At 40.0% G+C, this 16,483-nt stretch overlaps 1 protein-coding gene across 11 annotated transcripts in view; it reads left to right on the forward strand.

Moving 5' to 3' along the window:
* The window catches only part of MAP7D3 (MAP7 domain containing 3), a 46,887-nt gene extending 30,404 nt beyond the window's left edge, over positions 1 to 16,483 (forward strand). For 6 of the 11 annotated variants that reach the window (XM_080366091.1, XM_080366099.1, XM_080366095.1 and 3 more), the window contains 10 exons: positions 1,826 to 1,971; positions 2,342 to 2,472; positions 3,050 to 3,294; positions 7,750 to 7,885; positions 9,005 to 9,185; positions 10,322 to 10,426; positions 10,692 to 10,745; positions 11,520 to 11,613; positions 12,067 to 12,265; positions 13,382 to 14,604. In XM_080366091.1, coding sequence (XP_080222217.1) covers positions 1,826 to 1,971; positions 2,342 to 2,472; positions 3,050 to 3,294; positions 7,750 to 7,885; positions 9,005 to 9,185; positions 10,322 to 10,426; positions 10,692 to 10,745; positions 11,520 to 11,613; positions 12,067 to 12,265; positions 13,382 to 13,691 — 1,601 coding nt within the window. In that variant the 3' untranslated portion in view covers positions 13,692 to 14,604. Of the gene's footprint in view, positions 1 to 1,825; positions 1,972 to 2,341; positions 2,473 to 3,049; positions 3,295 to 7,749; positions 7,886 to 9,004; positions 9,186 to 10,321; positions 10,427 to 10,691; positions 10,746 to 11,519; positions 11,614 to 12,066; positions 12,266 to 13,381; positions 14,605 to 15,034 lie in introns of those variants that run through there. The other 5 variants (XM_080366096.1, XM_080366098.1, XM_080366100.1 and 2 more) reach the window with 2 other exon arrangements.

Genomic DNA, 16,483 nt, shown 5'->3' on the forward strand with positions numbered 1-16,483 from the left:
GTTTTTTTGTTGGATTTTTGTTTTTGGTTTGTTGTTTTTATTTTAACTGACAGAGATCTGCATTTGAGCGTTCCCTCAAATGAATCTGAGACTGGTCAGAGAACAGTGCTAGGAACTGAAAGGGGAAAACCCCAAACAAACATGTAATTTCAAAGGAGGCTGAAAGGAATAAGTGCAAAGCCTAATGTTCTTTAGGGGGAGAAATTCTTAAGAGGAACATGACAAAAGGGTTATCAACATAAAGACAGGGAGCCCTGAGCTGGCTTTGCTGAGGCTGATTGTAGAAGTAGAGGCATACTAGAAGGAGAAGGTACTGTAGAGAAACGCTGGCTGGCTCAAGCAATTTTATATTGGTCCAGACTGAGCTGATAAGCCCACACTGTGGCTTAACCTAGTACCAGCGCAGGAATCTCTGCATCATGGGCAAGTCCTGGCTGCATCCCATATATGTCTTATAATTGTTATAGGTTGTAAAAATGCCCCAGTAAATACATAACCTGGAACCAATGTGGAGTCCTTTCTCCTCTCTTGCCTTACAACTTGCATTCCCAGTTTTGCTTTTTTCCTCTTTAAGTATGTTACTCCATCTTTATTTTTTATCTTCTGCCACTTAATGTGGTCCTTGATGACATTTCTACACTGCTCCCCTTGTGTAATAATCAGTTTTCACTTTTTTGGTTTGTAGTCAATGGTCATATTTTTGCACACCTATCTATGTGCTGCTTTTATTTTACCATGAATATTGCAGTTCATGTCATGTGGGGAAATACCATCTTTTTCACTGTTACTGACAGCATGTGACTTATTCACTATTGCTGATTTAAACGTAACTTTTACATTTTTTATCAGTTCACTTAGAGGTACTTTCTTCATTTCAGTAGAAACGTACCTGTGCTATTGCACAAACTATGCACAAACAGAATGCAGTTCTCCTTGCACAAATGCTGTAGATATAAAAATAAAATGTATTTTCCATTAAGTTACAAAATTAGGTGCTAGCATCTGTCACAATTTATTCAGTCTACAGAAAAATCCAGTATCCAGTTTCAGAAGTAGATTTTTACATCTATGTATGCTTATCCATCTATAATTATGTTACTGAAAAAAAGTAATTAGAAGATCCAGTTTCCATCTTATGTGTGAAGAGATTGACACTTCAGGTAGGAAAAGTACTTTAGTTTAACAGTTGACCTTTTTCTCCTGATAGGTTTCCTTTACACCACCTATTTTGATTTGTTAATGTGGATAAAGGGCACACACAGTAATAAAGAGGTCAGAGAGGGAAAGCAGAATAAAATAATGTCACACAAATGCTTATTTCACCACAGAAGTTTGTAAAGTAATGCTCACGTTCCTAATGTAATTCTGCTTTATAAATACTCTTTGAAAAGAAGGAAGATTTCCTCCTTAAGTATGAGGGAAGCACGCTTAAAATTTGAACCTGTCATGAGGAACTTGTAAAGAAAGATGCTAAGCCATTAAAACTCAAGTATTTGGGATTAGATGCAGCTTAACTAAAATTGAAGTAACACTGGTGTATTGCAAATTCAGGCATTTTTTGGAAAAGCATTTTATTTTTATCTGCTCCAGACTGCTGCTTTCAGAATGGTTTTATTCTTGGTGCTGTTGCTTCCAAAGTACTAATCATGTGGTGGTGGTGTCTGTGTCCGTGACCCATTGCAACGTGCACTGCCTGTAGTGTTTCTCTGTACAGTTTCTAACACACACAATCTTTCTTTCTCTCTTTCTCCCTCTTCCTTTTCTCCTGTTCTTATGCTGTGCACTTGGTTCTCGTTTTGTCTTGTCAAATTCCTAACTTTTATAGAATCTCACCTCTGTCCTCGTTCAGCTTCAGCCAGTTCCATCAGTTCCCCAGTCCCAACTCCTAAAGTGCCCGTGCGCAGCCGTAGCATCGACAGATTGAAGTCCTCTGTATCTTCATCTGATGCGAGTTCACCAGATTCAACCCAGGTTTGTTGAAAATCCACAGGAATTAGGTTTGTATTAACTGGGGGGGGATTTGAAACGGCTCAGGATGGAATCCTGTTTCAGCAGTTTCCTTGTTTATTGAAATGTTCAATAGCCTTTGCTTAAAAAACACATATTGAAATCCAGTTGGGATTTTTGTGGTCCTTGATCTCTCTGGTGTCCTAAAGGCATATTGTTTGCTGCTTATGGTTCCCAAAGTTTAATTTAGGTAAATGTACTAACTGGGTCTGAGTTTTGGAACATAAAAGAAATGTACATCTTGTTGAGAAGTTGTGTGTTTGTCGGGGTGGTGGCTCCTCTATCTGTAATGTATTCTAGAGAGTGAGCATGGTTTTGGTTTTATGTATCTTAGAAATCAGAGACAGAAAAACCGTCCCCCGGTTCTGGTTTAAGACGCCCTCCCTCACCATCTGTGTCTGCCCGTAGAAGATCCCCCTCTCCTGCTAATTTGGTGAAGCGTCCTCCATCACCTTCTACAGTTAGGTGAGCATCCAGGCTAAGTATCTGCTTTTATTCAGAACAAAATGAAGTATACTTCCTCCCTCGACAGCTGTGCTGTTAGAGTTTGGATGAGCTACACTGTGCCGTGTTTATATGCATAAGGACTTCATTTTTGGTCCGATTTCCCTTTTCCACGGTAGGGATACAGCTCTTACTTGAACCTTTGTCTCTTCTGTGCAGACAAAATACACCCTCGTTTTCTGTACAGACTGTGCACTAAAACGAACAGGAAGCACGTGAGCTTCAGAATAAGCTGATCTGTCTATATTAGTAGGAAATTTCTTGGATTGGAATTGCAGGGTTCATCCTTGATGTGGAGTAAATGGGGGTCTAGGCTACCAGACCTGTTTTGATGTTAGCCCACAAGTAGTGAGGCCAGGTGCCCAGGGTATATTGGAATCCTGTATTTGATTTTTTGTGAGGAAGGCACCAGTAGTCTGTGGGTGGATTTATTTTTAAAAGCAAGGTATGTAAATGTAAACTAACCAAAGTAGACTGCTGTCCACTGAAAACTGAATTTTTCAGTGTTAGCCCTGAGAAATATTCTTTATTCCAACAGACAGAAGACTCGCCCACCTTCGCCTAGCGTGTCAAAACAAAGGCCACCATCTCCTACTCCAGTCTCTAAATCTGTACCTGTCCAACGTCCACCTCTCACACCAGGTGTTATAAACATTACCAAAAAGAAAACTGAAGCAGAGAGCAAACCAAAGGATAAGAGCACAGAAGGAACAGGACAAGAGCAAGGTGTTTCACCAGCCTTGGACAAGGATGCAGTAGCAGCTAGCACAAAGACCAAAGAAGGTGAGTGTTTCTCAGTGACTCATGCACTTTTATTCAGGACATCTCCAGTGTGTGCTAGGACTGCTGAAATAATTTCTTCATGAGGCAGACCGCTGGACAGTAGGATGCTTTAAGGCAGAAGCTGTTCATTGCTGATTATTTATACAATAATTTTATGTGGTATGACTTTCGGGAGTGGATTTTAGTGCAGCAGTCAGTTTGTTTGACTTGCAGATTTAAGTCAGGAGCTTTCAATATTACTGCTTGTACTGTAGTTTTAAGAAAAGCAGAAATCCAACCACGGTAGCTGAGGGAGCTACTAGATTAAGTTTGCAATGTCAGTAGTTAAACTATGCAAAGGTCTTTTAGTTCAGTTGGTAGTTCTTAAAATCGCTTGTGTAGAGACCTGCTTGGAGGAAGAAATCAGCTACTGCTGCATCACAGGCTGAGGGCCAATTTTCGCAGAGCTAGAAGGCTGCCTCGGTTTCAGTTCCAGTGAATGTACAGTCAGTGCTGCCTCAGGAAAAAGTGGTCAGTTCACAGGTCACACTGAGAAATTATGATGGTGTATTAAGGAGAGCCATATACATCAGCAGTTAGTCTCCTAGTCCTCTTCATTGTGCCAAGTAAGCACAGCCTCCGTCCCTCTTACCGGAAGAATGCCATCTGCCATCTCCAGAACAGAATCTAGGAGAGCCTTCTGATGAGGTCTGACAGGCACTTCTCTGTGGAGAAGGACTTAGGGGAGACTTAACAGGAAAAGGAGGGATCTCTGGAATTTAAGCTACAGCCGGTGGGCAGTGCTGGGGGTGAAAATCCTTCAGACACAAGGTAAGTGGGAACATATGCTTGCTGCACGTTACCGCATGTACGGTTCCTGTTGTGCATTCCTCAGCTGCTGCAGTTGTCTGTTATTTCTGAGGCTCTTCCTCGCACTGCTCAATGTTGGATGTGAAATAGTCAGCTGAAGAACTCATGTGTGGTACAGTTCTTTGAGCATGTGTTCCTCTAGAAGGAAGCCTGGATGTCATCGTCAAATGTGGATGTTTGTATGAAGTTGCACATCAGTCTTCAGTGTCACGTCATTTATCTTCGCAGTCAGAATGTCTGTCCCTCGATGTGCTGCGTTACTGTGATAAATGTCTTGCATGCCTCAGAGGGGGCATAATCGATTGTGATCAGCGTTATCGATTGGTTGAAATCTCCGTTACAACGTGTCCTATTTCTGTAGCTTCCAGTTGTTCTGGAACAAGAACACCTGTCCTTGTTCTTTGGATGCCTCACCCGTCTCCTCTCTACACTGACTTCTGGAACTGTATTAACCTAGTTTATCTGATTCCACTTTATTTTATTGCTAATCTGCAAGCTAGTCATCTTTGTAGTGACTCATACTGGGGCTGGGCGAAGCTATTTTTCTTTGACGCATGAAAGATAAGGAAAACAGTGGACATGTTCTTCAACATAGAGATGATTTAATTTATGTCTTTGAATGTTTTGGTACACTGCAATATTGCTAAGTGAGGCAAAAGTCTTTGTTCTTTAAAAAAAAAAAAAAGCTTTCAGTTTTCGAAGCAATTTTCATTTTACACATCCGTGTAGGCAACTCACCCTGTAAGTTGGTGCAATACCATATTCCAGACAGCTTCTGAAGTCAGAGTGCACCAGTGAATGGCATGAGGCAAATCAGTCTCTGGGTCTTGTAGGTTCAGCCTTATTTTAGCTTTGTGCACCTTTATCTTCATACCATCTCTTCTCCTTCAAGTTGAACTTGATTGCCCATTGTTGACAGACAGCAATCAAGTTTTTGTCTCAGTTTTTGTGTCTTCTTACTAAAATATACTGTTCTGCAGTAAAACACTTTTTATTTTTCAGTGACTTGGAGCAGTTGTCATTTCTGGCAGCAGCCTTTCGCAGCTTCTCTGAGAGTTAAAAGGCTTGTTTCAACTTAAAGCATAAGAAGTGCTCCTTCATGAGCTCTCACCTTATGCATGATGATAGGTAATAAACTATCATGGAGCCTCACATTTTTGTATCTGGGTAGCGAAGGCTTTGGAATATGATCCCTAGATTAATTGTGAATAAATGGCTTGCCTAGAAATGTGTTCGAATCTTCCCGCCATCCAACTAACAGTACATTTCACAATTGTTCTGAGATACTTCTCTTGCCTGTTTCCCTCTTCCCCCTTCCTCACCAAAAAGTTCCTGGAGAAAAAGACCGTTCTTATCAAGAATGGCAGTGGGAGTATAAGGAAGATAGAGCTGAGTGTAAAATGCTGGAAGAATCTTCTTAAGGCATGTTAGTGATCATGTTGGGAAGTCCCATGTCCTTACCTGTGGAAACAGACTGTACAAGGGGTGCATGGACACAGAAGCACTATTGAAGTAACCATATGGAAAACATCAGCAAAGCTTCAAAAGTGAAAATGCAGTGCGAAGGTCCCCCATAGACCTGACATCTCCTACCCTTTCTTTTTATGCCCCCTGTTCTTTCCATATCTGCGGTGTTCTGAAATTGTGACTAATTCTCTTCTATCATTTTCAATACCAGATATTCATCGTATTTCAATCTGTCATTATCACATTATAACCCTATAACCTAAAAGCCTAAAACCTTTAGGCTTCTTGCTAAGGATTAAGTTGTCTTATTTAGGTTCAGTTTTGAGTTCCATTTAGATTGAACCTGACATTAAATGTCAACAAATTTTCATACACCTGAGATTCCAGTAGCATTAAAATAGGAGGACCGCTGCACGGGTTGCTGTGCAGGTGCACAGTAGAAGATGGCCTGTGCTGTAAAAAGGGACTAGTCTAAACTGGCAAGACATTCAAGAGGTAGAGGGGAAGAAAGGCGTTTTGATTTCTTCATGGTTGTATACTGGCAGCACTAAATGAAACCTCCCTACTTTAAATTTTAAAAGTTGCAGAATATAGGAGGAAAAGCACGTGCAAGTCATGAGCGGGCGGATCCTGCTAATGGTCCTTGTAACTGCAGAGTGGTCTGTCCTGCTCAGGGAGGAAGATTCCTTTTGACTGAGTTCAAATTTGGAACTGTCATGGCTTATTCTTGTTTATACCAAAGTGACTGCATTTTTGCCCAAATCAGAAGCAATGCATGTTCTGGGGACATGCTTCTTTTTCAGCATGGGTAAATCTAAATATTAGAAAACTTCTCTGTGACTGCACTCCCATCAGTGCTGGAATGCTTTTCCTAGGACTGCAGGAGCAATTTTTATGCGCGAAACAGTGCCATGATTCAGCTGCTGAGGGTTCACTCTGTGTAATTATGCCCTACAGCTGCAAGCAGTGATTACGTGTCCATGGGGCTTAAGCAGCTTTTCAGGTATTTAAAGTTCGTAATGATGGCATTGTGTTTTGAATTGATTTGTCTTTAGGTCAGAAGCAAAATAACCAATCAAACCCTGATGTCATTGTTCATTAAGATTGCCTTGACTTGAAGGCTTTATAAATGTTAAGCAAACATGTAAGTGCTGATTTGTGAAATATCAGAAGGAAGGGCAGGCTCTCACCAACGCTATGATGCTGTTGCTCTATGGACATCAAGAGCAAATCTTTAAATATCGAGATGCTGAGTTCTTAAGTTACATTCAAACAGTAATATTTCTAGAGTGGGAATAACTGATAAAAATCAGAGTTCTTTCAATATACATTGAGAGCCACTGGATGACAAGGAGTGTTGTTTTTTCCCTAATGTTAATTTATAATAATAGTATCTCTGATGTTCTGACACCGTAACACCAGGCAGGACATGAAGAAACATAAGCTGCAGGACTGTCAAATATCTACTAACTTAGTGGCTGGAGCTGTTTTAATCTCCATGTAAATTGGAAATTGATTTGTTGCTAAAATGTGTAGAAATACGGTATTACTGAAGTCATCAGTATGTGCCTTCAGGGCCAGATAAAATGGTGATTATTTGCACCATAAGAAACTCTATAAATGTAAAGGCATGAATATTAATGTTATGATACGAGAAATCAAAAAAACTAATATTTCTTCTTTAGGGCTATGTGTGTTCAGTTTTATTAGAAGGTAGATATGTGTACGAAGTTAAGTGTATATCCTAAAGCAGGTTTGGTTTTGGGTTGGTTTTTTTTTTCATTTTTTTTAAATGTTTTTAAGTGTTATGGAATAAATATCTCTTTTCAGAATCGTGTTTCTAAGTACTGTGGTAATTGGAGAATAACTTATCGCCTGGAATATGACTGGATCAGTGTAGTTGAAATGAGTTGGTTTTATTTCAGTGTCAGTGAGATGTTGTGGCTCTCATCTCTTTAGGACTCCCCTTTGGCTCTTGTGGGCCGTTAGATCCAGGGCATATTCACTGAGTGACGAGTACTGATCAAAAAGATAGTGGGTGAGCTGAGCAGAAGAAAGATCCCACCTCATAGTGATAATGTCTTTCTTAATTTTAAGTTACTAGGGCTTTTTAACAGCAGTTTCTTTTAACCTTTGCAGAATCAGGTAGCAAAACAGTAGCAGGGACCACCACAGCTGAAGAAGCTGCTAAAATCTTGGCAGAGAAACGACGTCTAGCACGGGAGCAAAGAGAGCGTGAAGACCAAGAAAGAATTCAGAGACAGGAAGAGGAAAGGTAACAATTCAGGAGAAGGAAGGAGTGCTTTCAGTGGTGGGGTCTGCTTGGAGTGGACGCTATGGCTGTACATGTTTCCTAAGATTTACAGAAACTTAAATTTAAGCTTAATGCAGTTCCTGAAGCAGAGACGGGCACTACACCATCTGAGTTGGGACAGGTTGCTGTGTGTATCGTTAATCTATATCTCAGTAGATATGTAACGCATGATCCCTGTGCAAATCACAGCTGTTTTTTCCTTCCAGTCACCAGTGGTGCTTCTATTTCAAAACTAGAGTGTGCTTTTTACACCACTTTGTGTTTGGTTTGTGTGTGTTTGTCTTGAAGTAGTCAGCCTCTATGTATTGAACTTTCCATTGAACTCGGGCAGTAGTTTGATGGTACATTACACCTCCTGTTAGTGAGCCAAAATCTGGATCAGAAATGGTGCAGCCAAGTAATTCAAAGTAAGATACCGCTGTGCGTTTGGTTCACTACATAGAAGTTGTTAAAATAAATTATTAACTTTGTGCTGACTAACTTTATTCCAGATCAGGGTTCACCTGTCTGTGCTTCTGTGAATGCAATGGAACATCAGATTGTTGACTGTTTCCACTCATAGGTCTAAAACTGTCATAAATTTGCATATAGTCTGCTATAGATGTTTTAATCAGAAATATGTCGTCAGATCTGTTGTGCATGTCTGCGTGATCTGGAGCGTACACCTCCAGTATATCTCCAGAATTCAGACTATAGAAGAAACAGTCTTTTAGGAAATCCAACTGGATTTGGTTGGCAGGTGATTAAAAGCCTCATTCATGTCATGGATGCAGGTGGCATTTATTAGATAGTTGTCATTTAATCCAGTTCTCAGTCAATTGGTGCAACCAGCCTTGGTCTTGACTTACTTGACAAAGACCGTTTATGTAGTTGTAGAGACTTTCTTCCAAGTTATTCTGCTTTTTCCTTTGACTGGTCTGGGTGGTGGCATTTGTAAATCCACACCAGGAAGTATCTTTATGCAGGTTTTTTGTGATTGGATAACTTAAAACTTTCTTGCTTTCCTAATCTGTCTCATGTGCATACACACTTGTAAAGAAACAAATACCCAGTCGGTAATCTGTGTCTTGGAAACACTAGGATCAGAGAGGAAGAAATGGCCAAGAGAGCAACTGAGGAGAAGGCACGACGGGAGGAGGAGTTCCGCAAGCAGGAGGAAGAAAAGAGACTGGCTTATGAAGAACAACAAAGACAGGCTGAAGAAGAGAGGATCCGCCGGGAGCAGGAAGAGCAGGAAAAACTCGCAGAGCTTCAACACCAGGTCTGCTTATCTGTAGGCTCCAACTGTGTTCCTCACACAAGCTGCTGACATGTTTTCGAGGGGGTTGTCTTTGATTTTTCTTCACAGAACAGTTTTGACAAATCTTTGTCAGGAATGATGTAAAGCAGAGTTCATCCTGTCTGAGATGGATTTCAGAATGTCTTGAAGTCCTTTCCTTGCCCTAGTCTATGTTGTGGGGTTGGTTTTTTCCAGCATTTAATAAATTCATGTGCGGGGCAGAAGCATATTTTGGAAAATTTTTTTGCCATCTGGGATGCTATTTTGCATATGTAAAGTATTTGTACTGAGCCCACTTCACCAGCTTACTGCTACGGATTATAAAGAAGGGGTCTGTCTGGAAGGTGATTTGGCTTGCTCTGATTTCTTTAAGAGGAAGATCGGTAGTGTTTCGGAGTCCATTTTTCTGGTTACTAGTTTTCTACAGCTGCTGTCTGTGTACTTTACTAAAGGCATCCTTCCAGCTGAAGGAAGCTGTTTTGCAGAAAGTGGACTTTCTTTAAATGAGATTAATTTTGAAAATAAAAGCAGATTACATTCTTTGTGTTAAAAGAGCTGTATCTTATGGATACCATTGACATGGGTCTGAACATTTCTTTAAAAGCTTATTTAGGTTTGTAACAGTTACTCAGAGTGTTAACTATGCTCCTGTCGTCTTTCCAGTCATACTGGAACAGTTCTTCCAGTGTAGAAGGAACAGAAGATACTCAGCACCAAGTATCTTGGTAGTAATACCTGACTGCCAAGGCTTCTAAGTTAATCTTGCCGCATTTGGAATTCAGTTGCGGTCTAGTTCATAAATTTTCCTTAGACAAATCTTCGTCCTGAAGTATAGTTTGAATCCTGAGTAGTTCAACAGCATTCAAAAAATTTGCATAATGACAGTATAGCCTTGTGCATAGTTTTTCTTTTCAGATCAGTTTCTGAATGTCGTAGTAATATATATTTCATGTCAGTAGCTGGGTAGTTGGCATTTAGCTGCAATGTATGGTTAATATTAATAGCGGTTGTCTGGTGTTCCTGTCTGTGTTGAACCAGAATTTCTGTAACAGCTCTGCTTTTGACTTTTGAGAAGGAGTTGTGCACTGGGTGCTTTCTTCTTTTTGTCCTACCTTCAGAGAGAAGAAGCTGAAGCAAAAGCTCAAGAAGAGGCTGAAAGACAGCGGCTGGAAAGAGAGAGAATTATGCAGCAAAATATGCAGGAAAGGCTTGAAAGAAAAAAGGTACGCTGTTTTGAAAGCGGGGAGTTTCTCAGCCTGGGGTAGTGGTTGAAGTGTTAAACTGCACAGGCAAATGGTCTCAGATGCATTTAATTAGAAGTAGTGTGTATGTTTTAAAAAAAGCTGAATCTAGCTTGTAAGCTTTAAAAACAGCGAATAAAGTAGTAAATTTATGAAATATGAAAATTTATTGTGATGAAAATTCAAACGAGGATCCTGAAATACAAAGCTCTGTATGTCATTTTAAATATTTTCCCTGTTTTAACAGAGAATTGAAGAAATTATGAAAAGAACACGAAAATCAGATCAAAATGAATCCAAGGTACTTTTTTGTTTGGATCTTTATGACAGAATAGGCCCTTCCCAGAGAAGGCTTTGCCTTGTATCCTGTCTTCCTCTGTTACCCTTACACAAACTGGCTTCCACGTGAAGTGCAAAGTTCTGGTGCACCAGAATAATTCTCAGTAGCTTCCCATTGCACACACATTCTTCTGCTTTGCTTGTTCTGACAAAAAAAATCTTCGATGCATTTTTGTTCAAGGCATATAGAAACAATGTGATCTGGCGTTACCACTTGCAGGTTGGTTTAAAAAACCCACCAGGTAGTAAACTATGCATTCTACTGGGGCTATTTTTCCCCAGAAAACTTCAGTTCCTGGCTTCACCTGTTTGCTTAAAGCAAGTCTTGCATGCCTCTTGGATTGCTACAGTAAATGGGATATATTTTTGTTAGTGACCTAGAGTTTGTGGTAAATTATGTATATATTGAGGAATAGTTGTTCTTCTCCGAACATTTGAAGACCCAAGTCTTCATATAGCTGAAAATCATAAATATTTAGCACATACCTTGGAGAAATGAGGGGGAAAGGAACTCAGGAATAGTTCATAGGTAGGTGATAGAAGTGGGTCCCACACGTTTACGGGCCCTGACTCAGCAGAGTGTGTGTCGCTGGGTGACCTGGTCGTCTGTTAGCCGTTGGGCTAGTGTGGCCTCACTGCTGGGCACGGAACAGTCCTGTGTGGGAGCTGTGATTTCACCGATTTGTGGAACACTGGAGGGTAGTGACTTATTTCAAATAACTCTCTGGCAATTCAGTTGCAGAATGAAGGGAAATCTGCCTCTGAGGCTATGGAAGGAGAGGATATTGAAGAGGAGGAAGAGCTGGGTCTTGAGAAGCCTGATCAACAAGGTAAGCAAACTTGATCAAAAGTCAGGTCTACGTGGCCATCAGTGTCTCAGTGATGTTTAAGCATTGTTAAAAAAGTCGCTCATGTAATAGCGATGTGATGGTCTGAGACACAAGTCCCAGGAATGCTAGGGGGGCTCTCTGCTTTAACAGAGTAGATCATTGCCTGTTCTGTACCACAAGAGACAGTCGAAATGATTACAGAAATAATTTGAGTGTGAAATGAAGGCAGAATGCTTTCATTTTACAAGTGTATTTTTAAAGATGGAAAACACATTTCATGTCATTATAGGCAGCTTGTCTGTAGAGAAATGGATCTGTTGAAGCCAAGTGCCTCGAGTTTTGGCTAGAAGAGGTCATTTTGGCACTTGTATTTTATTCATTTAGAATAGCAATTCTGTTACTGAAGATTTATTTATTTATTTTCTTTCTTCCCTCCCCCCCGCCCCCTTTCAGGAAAGCTAAATGGCGTTGACTTACTTGAGGAAGCCAAGGGGGAGGCAGAGGGTTGTTTAGAGACCACGCATAGTTTGAACTCTACAGAATCTGAGGAACAAGATGTGTCAGAGTTGAAGGCCAGTGAAGTGTTTATGAATGGAGGCGATTTGAAAAGTGATGAGGGGTCTTTACTTGTTACTGAATTAAAGGATTCCAGGTGAGTCTGTGTTGGTGGCTGCTTTACTGTCAGATCAATTACACAAGAAATCTCTCTCAGTTTAAATTAAATTTAGTGCTGTATGTAGCATTGCCTCAAATTTTGCGCCCCACTAGCTTTGTGGTATTTCTCTGGCTTGCTCCAGGCATGTGGTGTGTGTGTGCTGTCAGTTTATGGCTTCACACGGAGGCAGTTAGTTCAGGAGAGTTGTTTAGATGGCACCGTGTTAACAGTACTGGCTTTGCTAAGAAGTGAGACCCACAGCCAGCAACATGGCAGTGTTATTTATAAAGAATGGTATTGGCTTGAAATATTTTCCCTTGCAATGGCTAGTGGTTCTCTTCATTAACAAACATTAAACACGAGGGAGAGGAACAACACTGAAAAGGAAGAATAACCTACAAAAAGCTCTAGAACAGTTTCAGTTGCACTGAAACACCAGATACAACACAAAAGCCTCCCTTAATGGGATTATTTTTTTTTAGTCTTTCAAATTTTATCTTTTTGAATATAAAGCATTTCCGTCTACTACTGGAAAATCTGTCCTCTGATGCTTGCTCCATTTGCTCATCTAAATGCTAATCATTTAGCACTGTGAACTCTTTTTTTTAAAGTGAAGGTGAATTAATACCGTTCCTCCAGTCATGGAATATAGTGACATTGTCATGGTTTTTTAAGAACGAATGAAAATTGATCACTCTGATTTAGGTTTAGGTTTCGAGTCCATTTTAAATATTGCTAGTCTTCTGAGGCTCAGTTTTGTGTTTTAAAAAGTCCTAGCTGGAGAAGAAAGGAAAAGTGCACAGTACTGAAATAGGAGATTTGATGGTGCAGGACTTTAAAGTTGTTGCTTGCTTCTACCAAATTTCTGGAGCCAGATCTTACCTGAGAGCTATTAGTATAGTAAAGGTGGCTATATGTTGGCGAGTTGTTCTTCCCCGTTGGCTCTTGGAGGTCCTGCATGGCAGATGGAGGAGCTTGTCTGGGAACGCCCTTCAGGATATTCAGTGCTTTGCAAAGTATGCAGACTGCTAATTGGCTGGCCTGTAATCAAGCTAAAGGTTAAACATGTAGAAATTGTAATACAAGTATCCATTCTCTTTTTTTTTTTTCTAGCCACCCTGCAAAAGAAATGGTTATTGATGACTCAGTGAAGTTGGGTGTTAATGAAGCTGATCGTACAATTGAACTTATCCAGAATCTTAATGGAAAGTCTGGTTCGTGGACTTTTGAGGAGTTTATTGACATTGGAGTACATTCCAAGTCAGCCAAACTAAGCTCGGACAGCGTCTCTGCTGGTAACTGTAATCAAAACTTGAATGATGCTGCTACACTACCTTCTAGTCCAAAATTGGCTTTTGAGGAAGATGGTGCAGTGAATTCATTGACCAAACCTATAGATGCTTCATCAGGTAATCCAAGCTGATTTCCCTGTCTGTCTCTTCCTCTGGCTAGGTAATTAACTTCCTTGCATTTTACTCTCCTTGCCTTAACTACAGCTTATTTTCAGGGCACTTTTTCCAATGTGTAGGCTGGAGGGAAGGCTCTTTCTTTAGTGCTTGTAGCTTGAATTCTGTCAAAAGGAGTCACCAACTGATGCCTTTTTAGGGACTTGCTGTAGACAGCAGCTAAGACTTGACATTAGGGCTCTTCCAAAGACAGAGCTGAGCCCCTGTGAAGCTCCTGTATCTCTTACCAGCGCTCAAACCCATCTGTTGTATTTTAAGCTTCTTCTGAGATATCTTAAAAAGGCACGTGTTACTTTTGAAGATGCTAACAGTTTAAAAGGTGTCTGATGTAACTCTACAGACAAGACCTTTCCAATCCTATGCGCATTCTGTAACTTTTTGATGCTGACCTGCATGGTCTTACAAGGTCTCTTCAGGCTCTGGCAAGGTATTAGCTGTCCTCTCTACTTACTGTAGAATAGTCTTTCACTTCACTGAGGGGGGTAACACCAACCTTAAATTCCACAGACGGTTGTGTTACATTTTGGGAGGAGTAAGAAAGCTGCATACAAAATATACTGAATTTTTTGAAAGAAGCGGGGCTGCATCTGAAGCCACGTATACTTGAGAAGCCGAACCCTGATGCAGTACAGCATGGCATGTCAGAGAGGCTTCAGTAAGGTAGTTTCTGTAAGACTGAACTTGTCTGGTGTTGGAGCTAAACCCCAAATGGACATACTCACAGCAGGAGATCTCTTTCCGTGAGGTAAATGGCTGTGTAAACAGTTGAAATGAATGGTAGTGGAAAAAACCAAGACTTGCTCTCCACATTTTCTTTAAATGATGTGTAGCACTTTTGTTGATTAAAGTGTAGCACTTTTCTAGACTGAACTGTTTCCCGAGTCTCCTCTGTCACTCTGCGTCTTGTGAATTTTAGTCCCATGGAAATAGCCTTATCGAGACTTTCCTTGAGGACTCGACTAACCGGGGCCATGGTAATGGACAGATTTAATGTGACACTGCTGATCACGTTTTGGTCTGATCAAAATAATTAACTTTTTAGTGAAGAAAGTGTTGCCTTTTAATTTTGAACTTGAAAATGTTTAGACATAATATGGTTTAAGAATTCTGTACGTAACTTTGAAAACTAATAATTGTATAAAAAAAAAAGAAAAGCTACTGCACTGATTTTTGAGCCCTAAGTAACCAAGTGGTTCTGCGCTCACTCGCTGGATGTAGATTCTGACAGTGACGATAGACATATGTGGCATACACACAGTTATGATGGCTAAATGTTTTCTTCTCTTTGCTCTTTGGACAGAACTGTGAACACTAGAGACCTGGAAATATGATTGCACTTCAGTAATCCAGTGTTTTATCAAGTATCGAAGGCCTTGTTTTGAAAAGCTGCTTGTTTACCTTTATCCATCTTCAAGTTTGCAAAAAAAAAAAAAAAACCCAAAAAAACCCCCAAACCACCGGGGGAGGGATGACAGACTTCTAATTTGCACCTTGAAACCTTTCAGGGAATCTGCTGTGCTGATGTTCCTTTTCCATTCGTTTATCTAATTGTTAGAGAAGATGTCATTGTTCAGATATCACTTGTTTCCCTTTTACAGACTTTACAGTAGCCCATTAGAGTCTATTTGTGTTGGTATCGTGTACAGCAGCGTGCCACTGGAGGCTCCCCACTTAGCTACTGGCCAGGTTTTGCATATTTCTGAGATGGCACTTGATGAAATAGAAGACTCATTCAGTGTGTGTTAAAGCTGCTCTTGCTTGTTGGTTCTTGTTCTATTTAAAAACGGAAAATTAAGTATCTTCGGTTTTGAACGGAGAAGAAAAATTAGCAATTTTCTAATGTGATAAGATTGGCAGTTTCAAAATGCAGTATTGTACCATCACTAAAATGTTTTAATCTATTGGCAGACATCAAAACATTCTACAGCATGTGCACTAATATATTACCAAAATGTTGAGTACCTAGATGTCTGTCATAGTGAAGTTCAACATGTCACGCTTTTAAAAATGTTTTCTTTTTGAATTACTTATTTAAATATATCTACACTTACAGAAGTATTATTTTATTGTGTACATAACAGTATTAGGCCACTGAAGTCATGTTTTGTTCATGTTAATTATTCTAAGTGTTCTTGTTCTAGCTTTGTAACGGTGGCTGCAAGCTGCATATGTATCTCCCTTCTCCTAAAGCCTGCATTAAGTAATCTATTTAACCTAAACTTGCCTGCTCTTTACAGCATGAAGAGATTAACTAAGCGTCTCCTGAAAATTGCTACTAAAAGTAATAATGCGGTTTTGTTCTTATGTCTCCTGTAACAAATATATTGGTTAAGTGATTACTTTAAAGAATAGATGTCTCAAATCCTGCTAAAAACCATTGGCTGATACTTCAGGTCAAATGAATCATCCAAATGGCAGCTGTGTTTTCAGTGGTTAAATGCAAATGGTTTTGCTGGAACTAAACGTGTTCTTTCCTGGACATCGCAGTTACAATAGGAAACCCTCAGCCCTCTTACTCTTGCTGTTCACTATTCAGAATACAGTAGAACTGTTTTAGACTTTAGAGCAGTGCCTTAGGTAAAAGGAAAAATGTATTTTTGTATGATAGCTCTTTCATTCTGGCAGAGACAATCATTCTAACAAAAAAATGCCAATATTTTTTTTCTGTGCTGATGATATTTGTTGGATGGTCTGTTACAGCTCTATGTAAATATGTGCGCACTGTTAAATAAACTTTGCATTTGAACAA

This window comes from Falco punctatus, assembly GCF_963210335.1.
Source record: "Falco punctatus genome assembly, chromosome: 15".
Classification (NCBI taxonomy): Eukaryota; Metazoa; Chordata; class Aves; order Falconiformes; family Falconidae; genus Falco; species Falco punctatus.